We start from the raw sequence: 26,512 nt of genomic DNA, 5'->3' as shown, positions 1-26,512 counted from the left end.
TGATCACAGTAGGAATACACCCCTCTAAAGAAAACTATATACAAAGATAATCTCTAATTATCTCAAACTTTTGAATCACAAACTGCAGTCCAGTTGAGTTGTAAAACACTAAGAGGAATTCCTTTAAAAGCAACATTACAAGAGGCCCATAGGGAGGAATAGAAATGAAGTAAATCCCATAACATTCCTTCCGTTCTCCCCTTATCCTAAAATATTCTGGTGTTTCTCTCTTGACACACAATCCGCAACAAAGTGAGGCAAGCAATTTGCCAAAGTGTCATGCCTCTAATTGAATTCCCCAAACCTCTAAATGCAATAATTATCATGTCTTCAATACTCCTTGGTGGAACCCAATCCAACCTTGCTAGATTGAAGAGTTTGTGCCAAAGCTTAATAGTTAAAAGGCAATGTAGAAAAAGGTGGTCAATCAATTCTCCATTTCCTTTGCATAGAATGCACCACTGAGAACAAAGGGATTTGTAGGGTCTTCTCAATTGCGGCTTGTCATTGGTGTTTACTTTCCCATATACTACCAACCAAGCAAGAGTTTTAACCTTTGAAGGGGCTTTTGATCTCCACAAAAACTTGGCTGGAAGGAGCAAGACAGGATTTGAGAAATTTGATAAGGCTAAGAAAAAAAAATTAATAGTAAACAAGCCTAATGAGAACAAAGACCAATTTCTTGAATTTGCCACAGAAAGAGAAAAATGCACTAAACTAAGGGAGGACATGAGTCTTTGAAGGAGTTCAATTTATGTATCAGCGAGATTACTACAAAAATTAAAATTCCAAGAGGACAGATGAAGATTTATAGATGTTGATTAGGACTTGACTTACTTTTTTTCTTTTCTTTGGGCCTCGGTTACCAAGCCTTTTACAAATATTCTTTTGTTTCTTTTAATGTTGGATTGGAAAAGTGTTTGCTTCTCAAACAAGTCGAGGAAGATAGTTGTAATTGGTTGGTCCACCCTTGTAGTGGGTTTAGTAAAGTTAAATTTTGATGAATGTTCCTTAGGTAACTTTGGTCAGATAGGTATTGGAGGCATGATTAGAGCTTACTCTAATATAGTATTGAGAGCTTTCTTTAAGTAGGTGGGTGTGGGGTTGGCTATTAAGGCAAAGATTTTGGTATTGTTGGAAGGATTGCTATAGGCAAAAGCTTTAGGCCTTTCTACACTAACCACAGAGGGAGCTTTTGCCTATTATATCTTGGATCATTAATAAGGAAAGAGGTTCATGGACGTTTGACGATTAGATACGCAAAATCATAGATGTTGTCAATGATCTAGGTTACTCCCTCCTTTGTTGGAGACTTTCTTCCCTCTTAAGTGTGCTATATTTCTCATCTTTATATTTTTTGCTATGTGGCTTGACAGTTGGTTACTTGATCACTTTTTTGTACATCGTTATTGGATTGCTTGTCCTTTTTGTATTTATTTTTTTAAGATAAATGAAAATGGTTATCTCTGTCCAAATAATAATAATAATAATAATAATAATAATAATAATGTATTAATATCCATTTACTTTGTACTGAGATATATTTATTATTTTAAATGTTACATAGAATATGATAGTGAGTCGAGGATTTTTGCACCTTTGAAGATTTGGTTGCTTTAATGTCAATGAACCATTAGTTTGACTCTCTAAATTTACTTTTGGGATGTACATTTGTTATTATGTAAAAGATTGATAATGAATTTGTATGTTTTTTTTTCTTTCTAAGAATGAGTTAGAGAAATTAATTTTTCTCATAATTATGAATGGATTATGAATTGAAATTTCTTCTTGAAACATGTAGTGTAACTCTTATAATTGTGATGGTTGACTCGGAAATTGTTTCAAAATGTCATATAAACTGGTAGAATGATAGTTATTTTATTTTGCTTTTGTTTTTATTTTAGAGCTTTTGATTCATTTGATTGGCCATTGCATAGGGTTGTAGTTATGGGGTTGGTTGAGCAAATGGATGTTGTAAAATTTACATGTTGGCATATTGGTTTGCAAAGGTTCAAAACTTCTGGTCAGGTTTTTATTCATTAAATATGGTTTATTAGTAAAATATTTAGTGGAATGGATGTAAAGTTTATATACTACATACTAACCCGACCAACCTAAACATATATTTTCTAACTTGATTTTGACCAAGTTTAGATACATAGGCTTAGGATGAATCTTGGGTTGGATTGGGCTTTGGCAGTTGAACTTAATATATGAGTTGAACTTGGTTGGCTATCATCCCAACTCAATCAGCCTAAGTTGCACCACTAGGTAAAATGATCCACATGTGTTCTTCACTAGTTATATTAATCAGGCTCACATCTCATCAAATAAATAAATAAATAAAAAAAAAAAAAAAAAATTAGTCAGTCTCACTTACTGGATAGTTTTAAGTTTTGGGAATTTATTACCTGTTAGTTCTTTGTGTAACACTTGCTATGCTTCCACCTCCAGGTCGAGATCTACCCCCTAAAGATACATTTGACAGAGACGATGTATAGAATGATGTGGGAGTATTTATTCCCAGAAGAAGAGCAAGACTCCCAACGGCGGCAGGTTAGTTTTATTCTGTTTTTTTTTTTAGATAGGAAACGACAACGAGATATATTGATAATAAAAAGGAAGTACAAGAGAAGGATGAGGAATCCTTCCACCAAAGAAAAACAAAAGTACAAGGAATCAAATACAAGAAAATACTGTACAGGTTAGTTTTATTCTTAAGAAGAGAAATGTAGAGAATATGGGAGATCTTTCATAGTTGAGAAGACCCTCAAACAAAAGTACAAGGAATCAAATACAAAAGTACAGGTTAGTTTTATTCTTAAGAAGAGAAATGTAGAGAATATGGGAGATCTTTCATAGTTGAGAAGACCCTCATCTAACAGTGATAGATTAGTTGAAGACACTGGTGCTTTAAAAGAAGTGGCCTATTGCAGAAACTAGGTGATGATGGTGATTAACTTTATGATATGCAGGAAGTTTGGAAGGTTTCAACCACTGCTGGTTCAAAACGAGTTAAAAAGGGTGCATCAATACATGAAGCTTCATCAAGCAGTCATTCAACCAAAGAATCAGAGATGCCCACCAAATCAAGTTCCTCCATATTACCCTTTACTTTTGCTGCTAGTCAATCTTCTGTTCCTCCTGATTCTGCTCAAGTGAGTTTCACATGACTCTTTATGTTATTTCATTTCTACTTAAATTGTTTTGTTAGTCATAGGGACATGTAACAAAAAATGCAATTGCTTGAGCCAATGTTTTGACTTAAACATAATAGATCTCTTTAATGATTGTTAGATTCTTTAATGATCTCATTCAGGCCGGAGCCAGCTCTAACTTCATAGCATTCTTTCGTAACGTTAAATCAACACATCATTTTTCAACAAAATTTTCTTGAACCCATTTGCAGGTGTCAAAGTTGCAAAACCTGAAAGCAAATATTGTTTGTGGTTCAACTCCAGAGCTAAGACGATCATCTTCTTTTGACCGAACATGGGAAGAGAATGTGGCAGAATCTGTGGCTAATGAACTTGTCTTACAGGCTCATTCTTCAAACTTTCCTTCATCAAAAAGTGGGCCTCTTGGTTTCATTGAGCAACAAGATGATCCCTCTAGAAATAAACTCAAAGACTCCAAACCTATCAAATCTGGACGTTCATCTCATGAAGAAAAAAAAGTAGGGAAGTCAAGTGATGATAAACGATCTAGGCCTCGAAAAATGATGGAGTTTCATAATATCAAGATTAGCCAGGTTGGTTCAGTTTTTGCAAAATCATAATCCAGAGATTCCTGTCCCTTTGATACTGGTCTGAAGTAAAATGTTTCATATCATAATACTGTAGGTTGAGCTACTGGTTACTTATGAAGGATCAAGATTTGCTGTGAGTGATTTAAAGTTGCTGATGGATACATTTCACCGTGTTGAGTTCACTGGAACTTGGAGGAGGCTGTTCTCACGAGTAAAGAAGCATATTATATGGGGTGTTCTCAAGTCTGTGACAGGAATGCAGGTACTATTCTGCATCCATGCCTTGATATATTGAACTGAAGCATTATATACCCCTGCCCACCACAAGTGCAAATTTCAACAACCTGGAATCTGTTTCCATTTAAGAGCACAGTTTGAATCAAATTCTTCTTTCTGCTGCAAGTCTGACCTCTTTGCATGTTGAACCTCTGATATTCGGTCTGTGTAGGGTAAGAAGTTTAAAGATAAGGCACATAGTCAGAAGGAACCCAGTGTAACTGGTGTTCCTGACAGTGATCTTAATTTCAGCGACAACGATACAAATCAGGCTGGAAAATCTGATTTACCAATATCCTGGCCTAAGCGTCCCACTGATGGAGCAGGTGATGGATTTGTCACCTCCATAAGGGGCCTTTTCAATACTCAGCGTCGCAAAGCCAAGGCATTTGTGCTTCGGACTATGAGGGGTGAAGCAGATAATGAGTTCCAGGGTGAGTGGAGTGAAAGTGATGTAGAGTTTTCTCCCTTTGCTCGGCAGCTGACTATAACAAAAGCCAAGAGGCTTCTTAGGCGGCACACAAAGAAGTTCCGCTCAAGGGGGCAAAAAGGTTTGTGTGATATTTCTTTTGATTGTAATGATCTCCACTTGATTCTTTGTGGATGTGTACAAAATATCCATGGGGTTTTCACGACCACTATTTTATTACTACTCAAAACTAATTCAAATCCTCTGTATCAGGTTCATCCTCTCAGCAGAGAGAGTCGCTTCCCTCATCTCCAAGGGAGACCACAACAGCATTTGAAAGTGACTCTTCAAGTGGAACTTCACCTTACGAGGATTTCCATGAGTAGGAAGCTCTCGTTATTAAAGGGGATTCTTTTAGCTCTTGGGCGGCACTCACCATAATAGGGTGTTTTGGTTTGTCCATACCATAGTCCCAGTTGACTGAGTGGTACAGAGATGGGGCGATTCTAATTTTATTTGACTCGGTGACTCCCTTAGATGAAGATTCGGATGATTCAAGATGTTTCTGAGTTGTCTTGGAATAAGAGCAGGCAGAGGAACTCTTTGCATGGAGGAGTATGTGAAGATACCCGATAATGGTGTTTGACTGAGCATCTGGTTTGAGCTCTTCCTGTTCCCCTCCATGACCCTTGCAATTTTGAGCTAAGCCCTTCTGCCTAAAATGTTTTTTCTCTTTCTGTTTTTTTTTTTTTTCATTTTTCTTTTGAAATTTTCAAATTGGTGTACCCTGTTGCATCTGAGTAGAAGAATCGCATGGATTCTAGAAGTCCATGTTTTTCTCTTCTGAGGATATAGAAACATCATAGCAATATTGAGGATTCCATAATTTTGTACATACCTATTAAGAAATAGAATAAATGCGAAATGTTTATGCCTTGAAGAAATGAAATGAAAGTTTCAATAATACACGCACACACGGATACAGATACATATGCATGCATATGTATTATTTTACTTCCCAAAGCTCGTCTGTCTGATCTGATTAAGCTCTACAGTATCACTTAGGAAAGTGACAGTTGGCAGAGCGTTTAGAGTAGATAAAGAGGATTTTTAGGTTGTTTTGAAGAACTCCGAACCCAAAATGATACCATGACCTACCTATTAGCAATTGCTTTGGTGCCATTCGATAATTCACACTTTTCCTATCCACTCTTATTTTTTAATAGCATGCGCTGCCTACTTCCATCCTTTCATACAATTGAGGCATTTGTGGCGTGTGATTCCTACCATCTGCATGGAAGCAGCTACCAAAAGATCAGTGGCATTAAAATGTAAATTACATGGTCTTTTAACTTTCAGGATTTAGGAATTGCATCTATTCTTAACAGAAATGACCTGTCTTGGTTCCTAGGCAATCCCAATCCAAGTACTTCAGAATTCGTTGCTTAGTGAATCAAACACAAGTAACAAGAGCATGCATATTCCCAGCATGTGCATTAAGGGGCAACCTGATTTGTTTATTGCAAAACTTGCATTCCATATCAGAATAATGCCAAATTATATTCATCCTTGCAGAATTTTCGCTTTTTTAATATAAATTATCCTCAAACATTTTAACCATGTTAAAAATTGAAAGTGTAATAATATCCAACTAGAATAAACCCTAGCAAATTGATCATACATTATAGACTGCTAAAAAGCACTCAAAGCATGTCTCCTAACTCCACAAACAGGATCCCAACATTCATATCAACAATAATCATCTTCTCAGATATATCTACTGTACGTTAAACCAGCAGTGAGCCCCCTTAGGTCAACAGATGATCATTCGGTTGGTGCACAATTGCTGTGGCCATCAACTCACAATTTTCAGGTTGCCTTGTCTCTACTTACATGGGAATCAGCAAGTTTGACCTATACATAGAAGTGTGAGAAAACATTAGAGAGGCTACTATGGCATACCCCAACTGGCATTCACATAGCACACTGTAAAGCTAAGTAAAATGTTACCTAATCGAAGTTACCAGGAATGTCCATTTCTGTCTCTGAAGCATTAGCAAGCTCAACCAGAGTTTCCTGCAGGTTGACAACTGAAAATTCAGTGCCATAGAATTGCATGCAAATAGAAAATAATGAATAGTTTGGGATTTCGAAGACATAAGTTATATAGCCTTGCCCAACCAATAAATGCCGCATGCACTGTAACTTCATATATTTGTGCACACCAGAGATGGCAAAATATATGTTCAGAAAAGACACCACCCCATCAGTGAAATACTATTCTTGACTTAAGGCATTGAAACAGAAGAAGTTGGAAACTAAATATCGAGGACTCCAGAAACAAATACAAACTGCAAAAGAATCATGCCACCTTTAATTTGTTGTTCAGGAATAACAAACCTGGTCATCAAGGTTGCCCGAGGGATGGACAATACCCATAGGCAGTGTGTGTGAAAGATCATCAGCAGTTTCATGTAGATCCTGCACAGTAAAATAATGGCAGTTACAACACAAACAAAAAGTCCACATTTTGATGTTCTGGTTCCCCACATGACCTAAGAGATTTAGGAGGTAATGCCAATTTTACGATCATATAGTCTCAACATGAGAAACAAATCGCATAAAGATAAAAGGAAAACATTAACACTTACAGTGAAACTAGAAGGATAAACACCACTGCTCATTACCTAACACCAAGAAGAACTCTAATAAGGTGAAGACAACAACTCAATAATGAGGTTCAATTATTGAATGCCTGGATGGAAGGTCAATTGTTTAGGATAATTTCATCTTTGGGCTAAGGGATGGAAATCCCTCCCAATCTACAACACTGACATATTATCACAATGGAAAAGCTGATGACATTCACCGGGAAAGAAAAAAAAAGTGACATGATACTTTATAGGATGCTTTTTATAAGGTAAACTGATTACTAGAAAATATTTATTAACTCAGATGGAAAATTAAGATAAAACCTCCTCTAGAAGATTTTATAGCATATCAGTTTGCATGGACATATGTGAGAAACAAGCACCAGCTTGGGACAACCAACCAAAGGAAATTTATGTTCTATAATTCACAAGTATAGGCAGCTTCATCTCGTGGGCAACAAGCCAAACCAGAAAAAAGCTTAAAGCTATCATCTCTGGCTTTAAGGCTATAGGATACTTAGTGGTTTCAGATGTGTCAGGTGTGGATATGTGTCCAAATGGGATCCTTCACGCCCCCAGATTTTAACAGATATGAATACTTGGATATGACATTAATAATGGAAAAAATAACAATTAAAGAATCAATGAAAGCCAAAGTTATCCACGTAAAAACTCCCTATTCTCCCCCAAAGTTTAGGATAGATTCCCTCTTCCCCATGTATACAAAGGATAGCAAAAGGAGAAAGGAAAAGGCTAGCCATTAAAAAAAATGCTACTGACCTACTTAACCATCAATGAAATCCAACAATGAACCATTAACAAACCCATAAAGATTTTAGACCATTTGCATGGAGGTTAGGTGAAAGCCATCTTCCATTTATAATCTATAACTCTACTACCCGACCATTCTGCTCTTTAGATATTTAAAAAAAAATGATTACATCAGTTGACTACATTAGCAAACTAATGGCTCCCCGATGGTGAAAAAGGGTTAGGTTATTTGACCAAAACTCAAGGAATGTTCATGAAAATTTTTAAAACAAAAGGAGGTTTATGTAATAAGGTCCACACAAAAGGTTAGGATGAATTTGGAGTTTTGGAATGTGTGACAATCGACCTTCTCTTTCTTCATTGTCTAATAACTTTGGATCTTTAGCACAATCTATTCAAATGAACCGGGATGGATTGGGTTCCACCAAAGAGCATATGCTACATGATGATCATTTTATATAGAGGTTTGGGGAAATCCAATAGAGATGAAACCCTTCGACAAATCGCTTATTTCACTTTGCTTTGAATTATGTGACGAGAAAGAAATGTTAGAATCTTTTTGAGGATAAGTTAATTAGAGACATGGGATCTACTTCACTTTTATTCCTGTTTTTGGGCCTATTGTACCGACACTTTTAAAGGCATTCAAGGTGTAGATCAAAAGGAACTAGGCAACAATGAGAGGAGCTTAGTCAAGGTTTAAGGTGATGACATTCATGCATATTCTTATGTGGATTTAACATTTTTGTATAGGCCTCCTTGTATAGTGAATGTGCTCGATCATTTTCTCATCAGGTTTTTGTAATTGTGGGGAGGACCCCCCCCCCCCAAAAAAAAAAATCCTTCTCATGTACTTTTTATCTATAATTAATACAACCTTTGTTTTCTTAGTAAAAAAAGAAGACATATATGAGTTTCAAGATTTATGAACAAGAGATATCCCTAAATATCCATTTGAAAAAAGAGATGAATGGATAGGGTGGAGCCAGGTGAAGGAAGGTCGCGTTAATGCCCCTGCAATCTTTCTAAAGCCTTGGTCAATTAAAGTGCTTCTCTCTCTAGCAGTTCTCCATTCAGCTAGCCCAATGGCATAGTGTAAATTACCCAAAGCATACAAACCTCCCTTCAGATTTTGATCAAACAACACAACATAATGTTGTTATTAGTGTGCTATTAATATACTGATGTCAACCATTTGTATAGGCCAAAAATTTTATCGAAAATCATTTAAGTACCTTGAGTCCAAAATTAATTTCACCTACAATTAAATCCTAATAAACATCAAACAAATCCTATTTAATTTCTAATCTTAAATGCAACTAGAATCCATGTCCAAAAGGGAAACCGTTTCCTCATCCTTGACCACCAACTCCTTCCCCAAGGGCTCCATATTGCTTTCTGAAAGCTCCAGCTAGCTGCCGCCATGAAGCATCAGCCTAAGAGGCTGACAACTTTGGCTCAGAGGCCTCATGGCATAGGGGCGAGAAGAACCGAGATGCATGTTCACCTCCTCCACAACTGCTTCGTCAGTGATCGCAACGCATGAGCTCACTGTCACCGACTCTGGAAAGTACTCTGGCCTGACAGCCCCAAATCCTCTACAACTCCCCTGATCATACTCTTGAGACCCAGCAAGAACCACACTTCCTTTGCAAAGCCCTAACGATTCCTCTGCTTTCTCAAAATTAACCCTTAAAAACTGGCCCTGGGCTTGGCCCAAACTTAACACACCCCCCACTTTGAGAGTTGTAGTTGAGGGGGCCTCATCAACAACACAAAAAGCCTAGGCCTGGCCCAAACCCCCCACATTGACCATAAGAGCCTCAAAACTACTAGACTCTTGGGCTTCAGAAGGAAGCGACCCTCCAATGACATGGGCCTCACCTAGCACCTGACATCCTCAACTTGAAGACCAGCACACCTTCGCCTTGGGAACCCACACCCCCCACCCCACCAACCCCCCCTCCCCCTTTTTAGCTTTTGTACCATGGCAGTCTGCAACCTCACCTACCGCATTTCTCCCGTTAGAATATGACACCTCAACGCTTGCAAACTGCAAGGACTGCACAGCGATTCCTACCCCTACACCAGTGCATGTAGAACCCTCCACTTCTCTTTCCTTCAACATGCAAGGCTCACCGCTTCTTTGCGGGATTGCAAACGAAAACCTGGGTGGAGCTTCCCACCATGACTAAATAGAAAAACTGGAGAGACCCACAACCACTTGCAACCAACTGGGTAAGACGCTCCTATTAGATTTTAACAAGATTCTAGCCCACTACAAATTATACAGAAGAGATGTATTTTCGTCCACAACAGCAAAACCATCGCAACAATCACCTAATTTTTTAAACACCCCCTCACTCCACAGATGCAAAGGGAGACCCAAAACCCTTACCCACACTTACATAGCAAACCCCCGCCTTGTCGCAAGCAACCAACCTCGGGCGTCCATCTCATCAGATGCAAAACTCTCTCCCTAAGCCTTCTTGAACCTCTTGCAAGCACCAACTCCGCCTCAAAACTAACTTCAAAATAAAAAAGAAGCAAGGCTACCCTAAAACCTGAAATCTTCACCCCTTCCCCCTTTGCAAAAGACCACAGATTCGTCACAAGTTTTTCCACCGAAGTTAACTTTGGTAACGGGACTGAGACCTTACCAAACCACCAGACCAAGCACCGACTCAATTGCTCCTCCCTAAATCCCCCCCTTGCAAAGACCACAGATTAGTCACAAGTTTTTCCACCGAAGTTAACTTTGGTAACGGGACTGAGACCTTACCAAACCACCAGACCAAGTACTGACTTAATTGCTCCTCCCTAAATTGCACCTCACTCTCCCCAAGCTGAAGCCAAACTGATTCTCTGACCACACCCAAATCCTTCCTAACCGCATCTGCAAATGTCCCATCTTCTGTCAACTCCCTTGGCGTACTCCTTACCTTTGCAAGGGAGACCACTTTCCTAACTTCTGTTGAGGGGACAACTCCTAGATGACAAAGCTTCTCCGCCAATACAAACCATCCCCTGTGTAGATCCCTCCCTTCAAGGAAGATCAATGAAGATCTCTTCGCCCCTTCAGCCACAATAGGGCAAAACAAAAACCTCCCCGACTTATTCAAACGTCGTTCTAACTTAAACTTCCTTCCACCTAACCAAATCTTCATCTCTGTAGCAAGTTTCCACCCCTTCCAACAAGCAACATAAGATCAGATCTTCAAACCTAATCCAGGCAGAGAAACCTATGCCTCTTTCCTCAATAACACCTCTCAGCTTTTCCCCTATCACCACCTCTACAGAAAGGTCCAAAAGACTTGGAGTCCACTGCAAACCAGCACGTTCCTCCTTTCACAGCCATGAAAACACTACATGGCTGCTCAGTCCAGGAAAGTTGGTCCCTTCAAAATGTTCTTCAAGGTTTCATGGACTTGGGGATAGGCAAAAAAGTTGGAAAAACACAGTTCACTTTTAGTCATTGACTCCATTCTACATTTTAAAGAATTATGAGTTATATACGTATAAAATATGCAGTTATATACAAACACTGAGATCTAAGTTACTATTTCAATTGTCACTCTTACCCCCACCCTCTTTCTTGCTCTTAAGTTCTGGTTATCAGCCACAAAAAGAACCAATATATCATCTCACCAATCACAGTAAATAACATTTCTGCTATTGACAGAGGTTGGGCAGCACTCACTGCAAGTTGAATTGATAGTTTTAAGGTTAATGCTATATGTTTTTCTTTATCATATTTCTCTGTAACGTGAAAGGATCTTATTCTTGTATATTTACTCCTTGATTCTCTCAATAACATAAGGAAATTATCTCAACCATTCCTTCATCCAGTTAAGATAAAGTGGTCACTTAGATCCAAACACAGGTAGACCTATCAAAAAAAAAAAAAAAAAAAGATCCAAACACAGGTAGAAAATTCCTTTTTCAAAGACCACTGGTGAATTCTTTTTTGCTTGGAACAACAGAAAATTTTTCAAGGTTATAAGGCATAATCAAATTTTAGAAAAATAATCAGCAACAGGTGAGTGACTCATCTTAATAATAAAGCAGGGGCTGAAAACATACTTCCTCATCTGCATTCACAGAAGGATTATCAGTCCTTTCAGCAACAGCCTTAGAAGGATCTTCAGGAGTTATCTGAATGCACACAAAAACAAGTTAGATAGTTAAACCAAGCTTGTACAATTTGCTACCAATTTCTTTGTAAAGGGAGTTAAAATATTAATAATAAAAAAATACAAACGAAGTTACTTATACATGCTCATCTTGGCTGCCAGAAAAATTTTCTCCTTCCATGATTGAAGGTTTGACATCAATTGGGGTTCCCTACAGATCAAATGCAAATTATAAGTAAATCAATCATCCAACAATAATCATAACAAAAAATTAACAAGTCTCTATTTGAGAAGGATTAACTAATATTTGGCCACAACAGCAAAAAATGTTGGCCATATTCCCACAAAAGGAACTCCCTCCCTAAGAGTGATCTCCAAAGCATAGGCCTTGCCACATCTAATCTAGATGTAGAAATATAAAGTACTGTAAAATATAGATCCACCATACGAATCTTGCTTGTACTCTAAGATCAAACAAAATAAACCTATTGAGAACACAGTGTTGCAGGTCTTACTCGTGGTACATACCAGTTCAATCTGGTCCAAAGAAAGATTTCTTCCTCCCTTACTCAGATCTCTCAATGTTCCCTGCACATTCAATAAACCAGTGAATGAAAAAACATGAATCAACCCTGCAGAAAAAGAAGGAATGGATTTCTAACAATAGCAACAACAATGAAGCTCAATCTGAAGCCATCCTCAGATCCAAACAAAGCTCAATCTGGAATTCATGAACACCTAAAAGAGCAAAGAAATTTCCTGACTACCACAAACAAATACTGTATCTTCTGCATAAGCAATAAAAAGAAAAAACTACAGAAAGATTTAATAGCAAATAAGTCAAATATAGAAAATATAAGAGTAGCAGTACTATAAAAATTTGCATATTAAATGACTAATTAAATGTCACAACTCACCTTTTTTTTTTTTTCAAATGCAAAGACTTGACAAAAATGTCCCTGTTAGGGCTACATAGTGATCTTTAGGGTAGGGTCTACAGGACCAGGAGTTGTCGCACCTATATAGGCTTGTGTACGTTTTGTATATCCCCTTGTATAGAGGAGGTTTACTTAGCTCTTTTTTATCAAGTCTGTATTTCATGAGGAGGATTTCTCATCCTTTTCATGTTTTTTTTATTCTTATTTAATACATATGTCTGTTTCTGATTAAAAAAAAAGAAATATATTGTGTAATATATGTTTATATATAAATATGCAGCACATATATATTGATATATGTAATATGGCATATGTGTGTATATACAATATGCACATATATGTATCTTTATGAAGCACGATGGAGAAACATAAGGAGGAACCAAACATCCCCCAAGGGAAAGATTTCACCAGACCAGGAAAGAACCCTCTAGAGGAGATCAAGGCAAAACAAAATATGCTAAAAGGAGAAAACTGAACATATCAAATCATGTAGAAACGTCCTCACATTTACTTAGGAATTCACTCCTCCAGCTGGAACATCTAATTTCTGAGTTGGACCCATGATACTCCTAGGTAAGATTAGAAGTTGGAAAGTGCAAAAATATCACCAAGGGCCTCCAAAAACAGAGCATTTTCCAGAAGAACTATCCTCAGAAAATCAAGCTGGCCTAATTCCTAATCCATAAAACCCAACCAAGACGGTCAATACGTCATTGAACAGCAACCAACAAGAATCTTGTCAAACATTCTGCTTAAAACTACAACAAGAAAGCCATACAAATACAGATCAAAGCACAAAGCCTGGTGGGAGTAGAGAGTTGTTCCCAGCTAAAGAAATTTGGAGGCCCCACGCTCCTCTAAGAACCCCTTTTTTTTTCTTTTTGCATGAGGAGAGTGGACAATAGTAAATTGATGTAGCCTCCATAAAGAATCCCAATCTGTAGCCGATTGATTCACTATCCCAATAATGAAACACTGACACACCATCAATTTTTAATCACAGAATGCATGACATTTAAAACACAGCAGAATAATATTTGTTTATAAAATTCACACAAACCTTGTTTGCCCACATAAGCCCACAAGCATTACATAGAGTCCTTGGCCCAGCTGGCCCACGACGCATTGCAGGAGTAGAATTTTCACTAACACCACAATGTTGACATCTTCGAAGACTAGAAACATTGCACGTACAAACAGAAGACATAAAAAGAAGTACAATGTCACAAAAACACTTCAATCAAACCAATCATGAAGAATGTCTATAAATGCTGAAAATGAGTATTAGTTTGGAACTCACACAGTTTCCGGACGAGGTGTGGTGTCTCCTTGAAGGCTTTGTGCAGAATCCCAATTTGAAGGACCCGAGCTTTCTTTCAAAGAAGCGAACTGACCATTCTTACGATGCATCCTAGCAGGATTCACAAAGAAAAAACAATAGCTCATTTAACATCAAGACTACATGTACTGAAATAACCATCTTAGGTTGAAGTTCAAACCAAGTAACTAGTCAAGTTTAAAATGATAGAAATCAAGGGTTTCAGAAGACCATAAAAAATAAGAAAATAATTCAGGGCTTGTACATTGTCATCCTATGCTCTAATGAATATAATACATATATAAAAAAACAACAGATTTGTTGAAATTTGAGGTACAAAGATAGACAAGAAATCCTTCCAAAAGTACAAGATTTGATCAGAAAACATAGACAAATCCAATGTAATAACAAAATATACTATACAGCTGAAGGGTGTAAAGAAACTAATAGTCTATAACAGCATTACACAATTAGAGGAATTTTTTTTCTACAAGAAATACAAACTATTTTGCTTCTAACTTGGCTAAAATCCAATTCGCTAAATATGAAGCTCAGGAAAAAAGAATATCAAGTCGCTTGCAATATCTAAAATTTGGAGGATCCAACCATCAACCTTCCACAAACCTCTTTCTTTCTTAGACACCCACAAACAACAATTGCAAAATCCCCTGCCACCTACAAATTGGAGAAACTCAATGCCCTAGTCTCAAACCTTTAACAATGTTAAGATCTCTACCATAAGGATCAAACCTTCTCCCATAGGTTTGAAAAAGGCTTTCAACACTATCATTGTGATGTCTAAAAACACTTGCAAGTAATTGTCCTAGATTACCCAAAGAACACCAATAAATAATTTGTCCTCTAAAGACTCGAGTCCTCTCTCACCTGTGTAGACTTGTCACCATTTGTTCCAGACATGAGAGCTTGGTCATTATCTTCCTTAGGGCTTATTTTCAGTAAAGTCTTTCTTCTCAGCATTGTCCAATCCTATAGACACAATTTTTTCTCTACAGTCATCACAATCTAAGGTCAATGCCTTTGTTTGGCTAGTGACACACAACAATGTAAACACCATTGACATGCTATAGTTTTTTTTTTTTAAAAAAAAAAAAAAAAGCCTTTAGCCCTAAGTTGTGCATTTTGTGTATGATTGGAGAAATAGTTGCCCATCTTTTTTCCAATTGTTCGTTGGCTTGTGGCACAAGCTATTCAAATTAGCAAGTTTGGATTGGATCCCTCCTAAGAGCATGTATGACATGATGATCATCTCATATAGGTGTTGGGCTAGCTCCATTCAAAGCAAAGTCCTATGGTAAATCACTTATCTCCCACTTATATGGATTGTGCGAAGGGAATAGGATTTTTTAGGACAAATAGGGGACTTCAGAAACAATATGGGATCTAATTCATTTCTATTAATCTTTTTGCGTCTCTCGTACCATGGTGTTTAATGGCATTCCTCTCAATGTTGTCCACCTTTATTGACACTCAATGTGCAAGTCATAAGGATTATTATAGCGAGAAGAAGAGATTTGTTTCGATTTCTATTACAAGGAGATGTACTAACCCTCGTGGAAGAATGAGAGGTTTTATATTGAATATTCTCATATGATTCCATTTACATGTTCAAGTCCTATTGTGGGAAGGACTCCTCATCCTTCTTATGTTTCTTTTTAACCATAATAAATACATCTTTTGTTTCTAATAAAATAAAATAAAAATAAAAATAAAAAGTAGATGTTAAGGTCCTATTAGTATACTGGAGAAGGTTCAATCTTCCATTTTTTTTATCAACTTCCATAAATCTAGGGATGATCCCTCATCCTTCTCATCTAACTCTTGATCAGCTTAAAAAAAGGGTTGGAATCTCCTAAATAGGTGTTATTTATGCAAATTAGAGGAAACTACAAATCATTTGCTTCTTTTTTGCTCCAAAGTAAGAATGTTGTGGAATTTGATTTATTCCTTTTTTGAAGTGGAGTGGGTTTTGCATTCCTCAATTAGAAGGAATCTCTTGGGTTGACATGACTCTTTCATGGGTAAAAAACAAAAGAAAGCGTGGAGGATTGCTTCCTTGTACTTGTGGTGGACTATTTGGAAGGAAAGGAACAGAAAGACTTTTAATGATGTTGAGCAACCTAACAAAGTGATTAACCCTGCTTTCAAGTATACTTTTGTGAATTGGGCTAGGGTGTATATAGAGGACCACACACTATCTATGTCAGATTTTGTAGATTGACTGAGTTCCTAGTAAGAAAAAGGTTTTATTTGCTCCTTAGCTTTTCGCCTATACTAGGCTTTGACTGTATACTTTGTGTGTACTTGTTTTCCCCTCTAAGGTGCTTTTAGTACATGTGCTCTTTTTGCCTATCAAAACACACACACAAAGTTGCATACAGCTTCCAAAGACATCCATTTATCTTCTCTTGCCAAATAATCAACATCGCAATGGATGTAGCCACGGACCACATAACCTTGCCTCTAGGGAGAGATAATCTCATATCTATACACTTTAAAGGAAATCCAATCTATCAACAAGTATGAATAGCACATGTTGAAGCCTCAAAGCTACTATGTAAGGAAGTAAGAGGCGATCATTTTTTTAACAAGCAATATGATGAATATATTATATTAACAAGCACTAAAAATAGCGAACAAAGATACACACAATGTATACAAAGAGCTCTAAAGGATAAAAGAAAACCCCTCCCTTAACAGAGCTCAATCAATCAACAAAATCTATTAAAGACTTTGAGTCGTCATCTATGTACAACTTAAGTCACCAAACAATTGTATTAAGAGAAAGACTCTTAAAAACATAGACCGACTCCTCGTTTTCAAATGACCTTTGATTACTCTCTTTACAAACCATCTAAAAAATGCATAACGAAGTAATGTTGGTGCTCTTTGGAAGCAAGGAAGGGTTATGGCATAGGGTTGTAGAAGACTATAAGGAGAGGGTGGGATGCTTTCAAAAGCAGGGTTTCTTATGTTGTGGGCAATGGAAGAAGGGTTGGATTTTGGAAAGACAATTGATGTAGGGATTCTTGTTGTTGGTTCTTAATAAGATGGGTCTTGGAGAAAAGTGGATCAAGTGGACCAAATGGTGCATTTCTACTATGAGCTTTTCAGTCCTTGTTAATGGTTCTCCATCGGGATTCTTTCAAAGCTCTCGAAGCTTGAAGCAAAACGACCCTCTCTCCTTATTTATTTATGATTGTCATGGAAGCCCTTAGTTGCTTACTAAAGAGGGCTAAGATTGGTAGTTTATTGTTGGGATGGTGGGTGGGAGGTAGATGAGGGGAGAAGGTGGAAGTTTCACATATGTTATTTGTTGATGACACTTTAGCTTTCTGTGAGCCGTCTGAGGATCAATTAACTTACTTGTGTTGGTTGTTTATGTGGTTTGAGGTCATTTCTAAGTTGAAAGTTAATTTGGAAAAGAGCAAGCTAATTCCTATGGGAAGTGTGGAGAATATTGAAGAGTTGGCTCAAGAGTTTGGGTGCAAGGTCGGTGCCCTCCCCCCTTCATACTTAGGTCTTCCGTTGGATGCTCATTTCAAGACTGTCTCGGTTTGGAACAGTGTAAAGGAAAGGTTTCGTAAAAGACTAGCGTTGTGGAAAAGGCAATGCATTTCCAAAGGAGGGAGACTTACTTCAATCCGTAGCACCCTTTCTAGCATGTCTATCTATTTTATGTCCCTTTTTTGTATTTTGAGGGCAATCAAGTTGAGAATGGAGTAAATTCAAAGGGATTTTCTTTAGGGTAAAGGGGCCCTAGAGCAAAAACACCATTTGGTAAAGTAGGTCATCATATGCTTAGAAAAAATTCAGGAAGGTTTAGGGGTGAGAAACTTGTCGTCCCTCAATAGAGTCTTGCTTTGCAAATGGAGTTGGCATTATGCAGAGGAAATGGGGGCTTTTGGAAAAAAGTAATAAGTGGAAAATATGGGAAAGAAGATGGCAGGTGGCGATCCTGTGAAGTAAGAGATGGATATGGGGTAGAATTATGGAAAGCCATTCAAAGACATTTTGGGTGGTGGAGTTACTTATTCAGTAGGTAATGGGAGGAGGGTGAGATTTTGAATAGACAAGTGGTGCAAAGACGAACCACTAATGATATATTTTCCCTTTTCATTTCCACTTGCTACTCCCAAGAAGGCTTGGGTGGAGGAGGTTAGGTTCTCTTCTTTAGATGGGGGTCGTTGGGCACCCCACTTCTCTAAGCAACTCAATGATTAGGAGGCGAATATTATGGTCTAGAGGTTGCAAGGGTTGAGAGTGTACATGGATGAGGAGGATAAGTTCATGTGGATAGGGACGAAGAACATAAAATATTCTATTAAAGCCTTGTACAGGGAGTTACAGCCGGAAAAACAAATGGATTTCTTAACAAACATTATTTGGAACTCTTGGGTTCCACCCAAGGTGGGTATCTTCACATGGGAAGCCACGTGGAATAAAGTCTTTAACTATGACTCGCATTCAAAGGAGAGGATGGGTTGTGGCAAATGAATGTTTCCTTCGTTGCAAAAAGGAAGAATTGGTTGATCACATTCTCATCCATGGTGACAAGACAAGGACTATATGGCATCTCCTATTTACTCTTTTTGGTGTGACCTAGGTCCTTCCATCTTCGGTGAGAGAGACACTCACAAATTGGCATAGGTCTTTTATAGGTAGGAAAAGGAAAAAGGTGTGGTGGGCAACTCCTTTGTGCCTTTTTTGAACAATTTAGAAGGAAAGGAATAGTAGGGCATTCGAAAACAACAAGCATTTTGTTCATAGGATTAAACTTAATTTTCTATGTTATCTTTGGGCATGGTCCAATTTGTTTATAGCTCTTCGCCCTTCTTCAATTGTATATTTTGTGGGTTAGTTAGGGTCTTGTTGAGGGAGCCATTTTTTTGTAGTCCTTTGTTTTTTTTGGTGGCATCTTAGGTGCCCGTTGTATACTCCCTGTGTACTTTAGGGTATTTTTTCAGTGTTTCTTTTATTAATATTCGTTCTCTTTACCTATCAAAGAAAAAAGGGACAACCCTTTAAGGGCCTCTTTCCCTTTTTTTTTTCCCAATAGCCACCTCAAAGGATGTTTAGGTCTGTGACACCTAGGAACAAGTTGATAATGGGAGGATTTGGAACCCTTGTTTCTCAAGGAATTTTCAAGACTAGGAGTTGGATTGTATTGAAGCTCTCTTTTTGTATTTGCAAGTAAATCAATGAGTAGGGAGGTAGATGACGAATCAGTATGGATGGCCACGAAGGTAGGCAAGTTTTAGTTAAATCTTTTTATTATGGAATGGTTCAAAGGGGTTCAGATTCTTTCTCAACAATGCTTATCTAGAATTCCTGGGCTCCAACAAAAGTGAGTTTTTTTTTGTTTAGGCAGCAACTTGGAGAGAGATTCTAACCATGGACAACATGAAAAGGAGAGGGTGGATGTTGGTGAATGGATGTTTTCTATGCAAAGGCAAGGAGAAATCTTGTGATCACATCCTTATTTATTGCTCTAAGGCAAGTTTGTTATGGCAGTTGGTATTCTCCTTGTTTGCAATGGTTTGAGTATTGCATTCCTCAATCAAAGCAACACTTATAAGTTGGCACGATCGTTTTGTTGGAAAGACGTAAAAGGTGTGAAATATTGCTCCTTTTTGTTTGTTTTGGAATATTTGAAAAGGGAGAAATAGAAGAGCTTTTAAAAATGTTGATCTTTCGGATCAAGAGCTACATTTCTCTATTCTATGTAACTTTTTAGAATAGATCAAAAGGGATCTAGGTGTTGAATCCATGTCTATGATTGATTTCATCAATTGGTTAGGTTGCCAATAAAGAGAGGGTCTTCTTGGTTTTTGCTTCAGAGAGCACTTATATACTTTTTGTGTACTTTGTGTTGCTTCTTTTTTTTTTTAGCTCTTTAATCTATTGCTCTTTTGCTTATAAAAATAAAAATAAAAGAAAAAGAAAAGAAAACAACAAAAAAAATCATTTCTTCCCCCTCTCCCCCAATCCTCATGCAAAAAATAAAAATTAAAAAATTAAAAAGTAAGACATGGATGTGAGAGGGAGAGAGAGGAGAAAAAAGTTAGTTAGAGCTTATTTGGGACTGTTTTTCAAAACAGCTTTTGAGAAAAAAAATATTTCAAAAACAGTTCTTTGATGTTTTCTAAAATAAAAGTCTATTTCAGAATTTTGAATGTTTTTGACATATTTTTTGTGTTTGTAAATGTTTCTTAAAAATAACTTTTATCTGTAATGGTTTCTTTTCAATCGTTTCCCATGTTTGTACAATTATTTTTTAAAACAGCCCCTAGAAAATAAGTGAAAACAATTAAAATATGTTCTCAATAAACACCCTGTTTTCGGAACAAGTTCTCAAAAAACTGTTTTTTGTCAAAAAATGTCAAACGTGTTTTTGAGTCTGGAAAAAAAGTTCTCTTTTTAAGAACAAAAAATATTTTTAAAACAGTTCTCTTATTTATCCAAGCAATTCAATTTTGTTGTTCTAGAAAAATTCAAAGGGATCACATCTAAGAAAAGCATCTATTACAAATAAAAGCAGAGGACTTGAATTCATCTTACGATGCATCCTTTGAGCAACCTCTTTTCGCACAGTGTATCTGATTTTCTTGTCAAAGCATCTCTCCTTCCTTTTTTCACGAAACCTAACTAGGGAGGCTATTCTTCTTGAAAGATTCGAGCGCTTCGGGAGGTCACCCACACCCTAGGGAATATTTCATAAAAAATATAAAGTTGCATAAACATAAATGTAAAACTACTGCACACAACAGTTTGAAATTTGGATTTTACCCTGTTACTTTGATCAAAAGGTACTTCAATAGTAGGCACACCAGTAGGTATATCACGCCCTCCCAAAAGCAAGAGGACCGCTTGCACCTGTTGTGTACAAGCATCATAAACACAAGAACAAGAACATAGCAAACAGAATAAATAGACATGGTGATGTTAGCTGCAATAAACAGGGTGATTTTAACTGTAAATATCTAACTGATTACAATATCACAACTAGCTTGATACCAAAGCACTAGTGAGATCTGAGAAAAATAAAGAGGACAAAAGGAAGGGGGAAAGAGCTACATCAAAAAAGAAAAAGCCCTCCTAACCAGGATGGACCAAAATGTCTAAAATTGAAGAAAGGAGAATCCTATTCCTTCCTGTTACAGCCTCCATGGTCGACACAAACAAAGAATGGAAAACGTTCTCTATATGATTTAGCTTTGGAACCCCCTATGTTTTAAAAAATTTCTCTTATTTCCTTCTCTCCTGATGCAGCAAGCTACACATAGTGGGACTTTCACAACTCCTTTCCGATGACCAAATATGCCAGGCTACAATCCTTTGACACTCTAATTGTTTCCAGCAACATCCACACCACACCACACCAAATAGTGCAAAGATCACCATACACACACAAACACAGTTTTCATTTTGTAGGGGACTAGCAATACAAAATGCGTAGCCCTACGTTTTTTCTCCTTCAACTCATGTTTTTGTAGTGCTTTCTGTACGCTTCATGTGTACTGGGATTGCACCCTTTTTGTTTGGCATTTTTTGCTGTGTTTTCTATATGGTACCCTATGTTCAGTTCTTGGTTGGAAAAAAATGAAAACGGAAAAAGTAAAGGAAAATAGAAAATAACTTTAAAGTTTGAAAAAAAAAAAAAGATTTTACATGCTTTTTCAAACTCATTTCACTTATTTTTCCTCTTCTATATAAAGATTAAATAATTTGAAAATGAGTAAGTTTCTACCTAATTTTAATTATATTTGACTTTCTTTCGTATTTTTCATGACAAACCAAAAATAAAAAAAAATCATTTTTCTTCACAATTTTTTCCTTTTCTTAGTACTTTCCTAGAAGGCTAGAACCAAACATAACATTAATGTGTACTTGGGTCGCACGGTTTTTGTTAGGTCCTTTTTTATTTATTTCATCTCTTTGCCTATTATAAAAAACTTTAGAGTGGTTTTATTCTATGGCATTTTAAGTTTTAATTTAGGAAATACCATTTGGTTCCTTCAATGAATAAGTTATTTATTTAGTCAATCTAAGAGCTTCCACTCATTTTAAGAGGTATACTCTGGATCCTGTTAAATTACCTATAATTAAACTTATTCACCACTAAGCGACGAAATTATTGTTTCTTATCAAAAGAAAATAAATAAATAAATAAATAAATTAAAATATATATATATATATATATATATTTGATAAGTAAAAAGAAAGTATATTAATCAAAAAGAGGAAACACCAAAAAACCAGTGCCCTCGAAGTATACAGGGACTATATATATATATATATTCACCACTACAAAAGGCATTATCACCTTGGGTCAAATCAGGCTAGAACAAACAAGGAAAACCAAAATTGGCATCATCTGACCAGGAGTGCAGAATCTATCTTGTTCTGAGTCATACACATTTCAGTCAATTGTGTTAGTTTAACCTGAATAGCAGAAACAAAACCAACCATCACTTGAGCATTGATTCAAAAAACTCATGCTTATTGAGATCCCTCGGATCCTTCTCGATTCCCTTTATTTTGTCACTTGGCTAGGTTTACTTCTCTGCCATTAAAGCAAGGCTTTGTATTTTTTTTATCAGAAGCACAGTATTAATTGATAAGGATTTAAAAGTACATGTGAAGGATGAGAAATCCTTTCCAAATATACAAGTTTTGATCAAATGGAGCAAATGAATAAATTTTCTCCAAAACAAAAAAGAGACCCTATACCTTAATATAGTACCCAATGGGTAAAATATAGAAAATTACAAAATATCGGTGGTCGGATTGTGTGGAAATATCGGCTGGAAATTCAGACAAAAAATATTGATTAGATGAAAAGTAATTAAAATCACATAGATGTTTAAAAAAAATCCAAAAAAATAATAAAACAAGTAACAATACACATATTGAAGTTATTTTTTTGAAAAAAAATTGTATATGGATGATAAAATCTATGTTTAGCAATAACATATAAAACTTGAAATTTTTTTTTTTTTTGGTAGGTAAAGAGAAATATATTAAACAGAACGAGGAGACACCAAACTAGTGCCCTCTAGGTATACAGGGAGTATACAAAAGCAGCCCACAGACTCTAAACCAAGGAAGGGGAAAGAACAACCCCTACCCTTACTTAGAGCCTAGCCACTCAAAAAAGCAAACAAGAGAACAAGGGCTCAAAACTATAAACACCCTAACCCAAGACCACATATTACATACAAAAGAATGTTTCAGCCTTTGGAGTGAAAGCACCTCATTCCCAAAAGCCAACACATTTCTTTCCTTCCATACTAACCAAATATAAAACTTGAAAATATATTTTATACAAAAACGATGAACTGTTTAGTTTGAATATATTCAAGAAAATAAAATAAAATAAATAATTGATTGTATAAGTATAATTATTTTCTTTTTAAAAAAATTTGTAGTTTTATTTACAAATTAATATTTATTTTATATTTAATTACTCATGATAATTTTTATATTTTGTATTTTTATATTTTTAACAACGAGTTAAAGGAAATTTGAAAGTTATATAGATATAAGTTATATATAATAATTACACAAAATTTAATTTGTCCTAGGCCCGTTGCTTTTAATTTTTGTAGAAGCCCATGTTGATTTTGTGCTTGGGCCCATTCGATTGAGCCCATTTTTTAGGCCCAACCTATTTCATTTTCTAAGGCTTGTAGAGGACCTATCTAAAAAGGATTTTTCTAGGGTTAGGGCTAGCTTTCTCCTCATTTTTTTTCTCCACCAATACCATCACACTTTCAGATTCTTCCCTCTTTCTATCTTCATTTTCTCTCACTTCCCCACACACCAAACACTCTCTATTCTTCCATTATGGACACTCCAATCTCCATAATGGGAAAAACTCGCTGAACCATCTAATAAATATGGGGAAAATCTAAAAAATAAAAAATTCACAGTGCAATTGTTAAGACTCTAGGCTTTGTACCATCTTATCACCTATAGCAAGTTATTGATATTGACCTTCTTGATGGCCACTAGCCACACAAAGACCTTAACCTTAGATTGGACTTTAGATTTTCATATGAATTTGATTAGAGGAAAATGAATAGGAGCTCATAGGTTGGACAAGGTTAAAAACAAAGATTACTATAAATAGGCTTGAAAAATATAATGACCAAGTTCTCACCTCAAGGACAAAAGGTCACAGGTGCATGCAAGAAAGAGAGATACCTTCAAGGTCCTCTATTTCCAAATCAATGAAGTTACAACTAAAGTTAAGGTTCTAAGAAAAAGGAAACAAGATACCAATGATGGTTGTAATAAAAGAATTTGTAGTTGTCACAACTCTGACAAGACTTGGAAATTGAAAACATGAGGTTGATCCTCCCACCAGAAGTCTTCCTAAAAACAAATCATTGACCCATCACCCATCACAAAACGAGAATGCCTGGAGAAATCTTGGAAAACCAATATAGCCTTCCAAGGACACCGATGTGACCACTTGACTAACATGTTGGCATCCCAACCATTAGAGTGAGTCCTTAGATGTCAATATCACCGTATGCCAAAGGGCAACACACATTCCTTAAATATTACATGCTTACTTTAAATGTTTTTTCTTTCATGTATCTTAAAAAATGAATGTGCCAAATTTCTAAAATTTATATTGATTGGTCTTCCATTACTATTAAGAATGTAGAAATTTTAGTGCCACCAATATTTGAACTGCATTAATTCCAGCTCTTGAGATTTTTATTCTATTTTGATAAGTACATAATTCAATTAAAAATGCCCAAGAGAACACAAACCAAGTTCACACAATCATGCCAAAATTGTAAGATACCTCCCCAAGATTGTACAGTGATACCTACTGTTTTGTACATAGGAGTTTCAGAATATTTTTCCTTCAACCATTGAATTGATAGCAGAATCCATGAACGGACAAACCACAAATGTGAATTTACAATCAAATTACTTGTGCAGTGAAAAACAGATGTATGACAAGTCTCACTTGTATGTATATGCATACTCTTATTTGCCTATCAAAAAACCAAGCTAGCGCAACCCAAAAGAGGTTCTAAAACTGCAAATTACATGAATAAACCTGGGACCTAAGCACGGAAATCAAAAGTAATGGAGATGTTCTCAAAGCATATTGACCCATAACCAAGAAGAAATGAGTTGTCAAAGAATCCATTTATGCCTTGTTTGGTTGCATATACAAGCTATAACTTGTTTTTCCTTTTTGGCATTGGTTTCTTAAGAACCAAACAACAGAAAACAGAAAGACTTCAAATTAATTTTCATTTCCTCAATTCTTCAGAAACCGAATAGAGCGTTTGCTCCAGACAAAGGTTAAAACAAACCGAAAATTCAATCAAACTGATATTTGCTTTGAGTGAACTCAATTCAAACCCAAAAAAACAAGAAAAAAAAAAAAGAATAAAATTAACAGGAAACAAAAGAAACGATAATTAAAAGAACAAGAAGAATAAACAAACAATAAAGTTGGAGATGAGAGGCAGGCACCTTTTCAGGGGTAACAGCAGGGAAGACATAAACCTCTCCTTCGAAAGCAAGAGTGAGCTCGCTAGTCCGAGAAGCGACGACGACTCCAGCATGGTCGATAGGGTTGATGGAATTGATATGGGGGTCATCATCAACGTCGTCCATAGCATCATCAGCAGGAGCAGAGGCACCACCATCGACTTCGAAGTCCGCATCGTCGTCGTGGATCTGAATAGGGATTTGCATGTGATCTTCAAAGGGGCGAGCCTGCAAAGGTTGAGGATTGGCCATCGCCATAAAATCGGAAGAAACCCTAGCAGCACAAATGAAACCCTAGGTACGGGAGCTGTTCCATTAAAGAGCCATATGCAATCAGAAACAAAAGCCAAAACCCTAACCCCGAACCTAAGTTGAAGTAGAGGATTGATGAAGTTGCAGAGAGGGAGTGGAAATGGAAATGAAAATGTGGGGAGAGAAAGAAGACAAGGGGTGGGAAAACAACCCTAAAATGGGAAATAATTGCAGGTTCTACCCCTGTGTTTCCTTGGAGAGCCTCAATTGGGTAATTCTTTTTTATTTTTGAAGCAGAGCAAATGTACCAACATGTCAAGAGGGCATTCTCCTTTTTCTTTATAATTTTGAGATTTATTAAGAATAATAAATAAATAAATAATATAAATAAAGAAAATGAAAGATGGTATATATATATATATATATATATGGAGATGGGATAGGCGATCCAAGAAGAGAGTAGTGGGGGGAA

General features: G+C 36.5%; 3 protein-coding genes across 8 annotated transcripts in view; 1 reads left to right on the top strand and 2 right to left on the bottom strand.

Annotated features, from left to right (window-relative positions):
- The window catches only part of LOC117906346 (protein SABRE), a 90,658-nt gene extending 85,276 nt beyond the window's left edge, over positions 1–5,382 (top strand). For 4 of the 5 annotated variants that reach the window (XM_034819341.1, XM_034819339.1, XM_034819338.1 and 1 more), the window contains exons 18-23: positions 2,455–2,556; positions 2,976–3,158; positions 3,410–3,751; positions 3,843–4,010; positions 4,197–4,575; positions 4,707–5,382. In XM_034819341.1, coding sequence (XP_034675232.1) covers positions 2,455–2,556; positions 2,976–3,158; positions 3,410–3,751; positions 3,843–4,010; positions 4,197–4,575; positions 4,707–4,819 — 1,287 coding nt within the window. In that variant the 3' untranslated portion in view covers positions 4,820–5,382. Of the gene's footprint in view, positions 1–2,454; positions 2,557–2,975; positions 3,159–3,409; positions 3,752–3,842; positions 4,011–4,196; positions 4,576–4,706 lie in introns of those variants that run through there. The other variant, XM_034819342.1, reaches the window with a different exon arrangement.
- A 592-nt stretch (positions 5,383–5,974) lies between these two features.
- On the bottom strand, positions 5,975–26,341 carry LOC117906348 (GATA transcription factor 24-like). 2 transcript variants are annotated; one of them, XM_034819343.1, is made up of 12 exons: positions 25,771–26,341; positions 21,052–21,138; positions 20,819–20,965; positions 14,227–14,324; positions 13,987–14,101; positions 12,517–12,576; positions 12,131–12,199; positions 11,939–12,010; positions 7,085–7,120; positions 6,834–6,914; positions 6,444–6,509; positions 5,975–6,347 (listed from the first exon to the last, which is right to left on the bottom strand). In XM_034819343.1, exons 1-11 carry the CDS (start codon positions 26,044–26,046, stop codon positions 6,444–6,446), a joined length of 1,107 nt encoding a protein of 368 aa, XP_034675234.1. In that variant the 5' UTR covers positions 26,047–26,341; the 3' UTR covers positions 5,975–6,347. The 2 variants fall into 2 exon arrangements, with proteins under 2 accessions (XP_034675234.1, XP_034675235.1); XM_034819344.1 differs by lacking the exon at positions 7,085–7,120 and having other exon boundaries at positions 25,771–26,339.
- LOC117906349 lies at positions 9,975–11,932 on the bottom strand. Its single transcript, XM_034819345.1, has 2 exons — positions 10,651–11,932; positions 9,975–10,528 (listed from the first exon to the last, which is right to left on the bottom strand). The coding sequence occupies exons 1-2, from the start codon at positions 11,020–11,022 to the stop codon at positions 10,250–10,252; spliced, it is 651 nt and encodes a 216-aa protein (XP_034675236.1). The 5' UTR covers positions 11,023–11,932; the 3' UTR covers positions 9,975–10,249.
- Positions 26,342–26,512: the final 171 nt, after the last annotated feature.

The sequence above is a fragment of the Vitis riparia genome, chromosome 18 (genome assembly GCF_004353265.1).
Source record: "Vitis riparia cultivar Riparia Gloire de Montpellier isolate 1030 chromosome 18, EGFV_Vit.rip_1.0, whole genome shotgun sequence".
Taxonomy (NCBI): Eukaryota; Viridiplantae; Streptophyta; class Magnoliopsida; order Vitales; family Vitaceae; genus Vitis; species Vitis riparia.
This window is presented reverse-complemented; position numbering and strand designations above follow the sequence as displayed.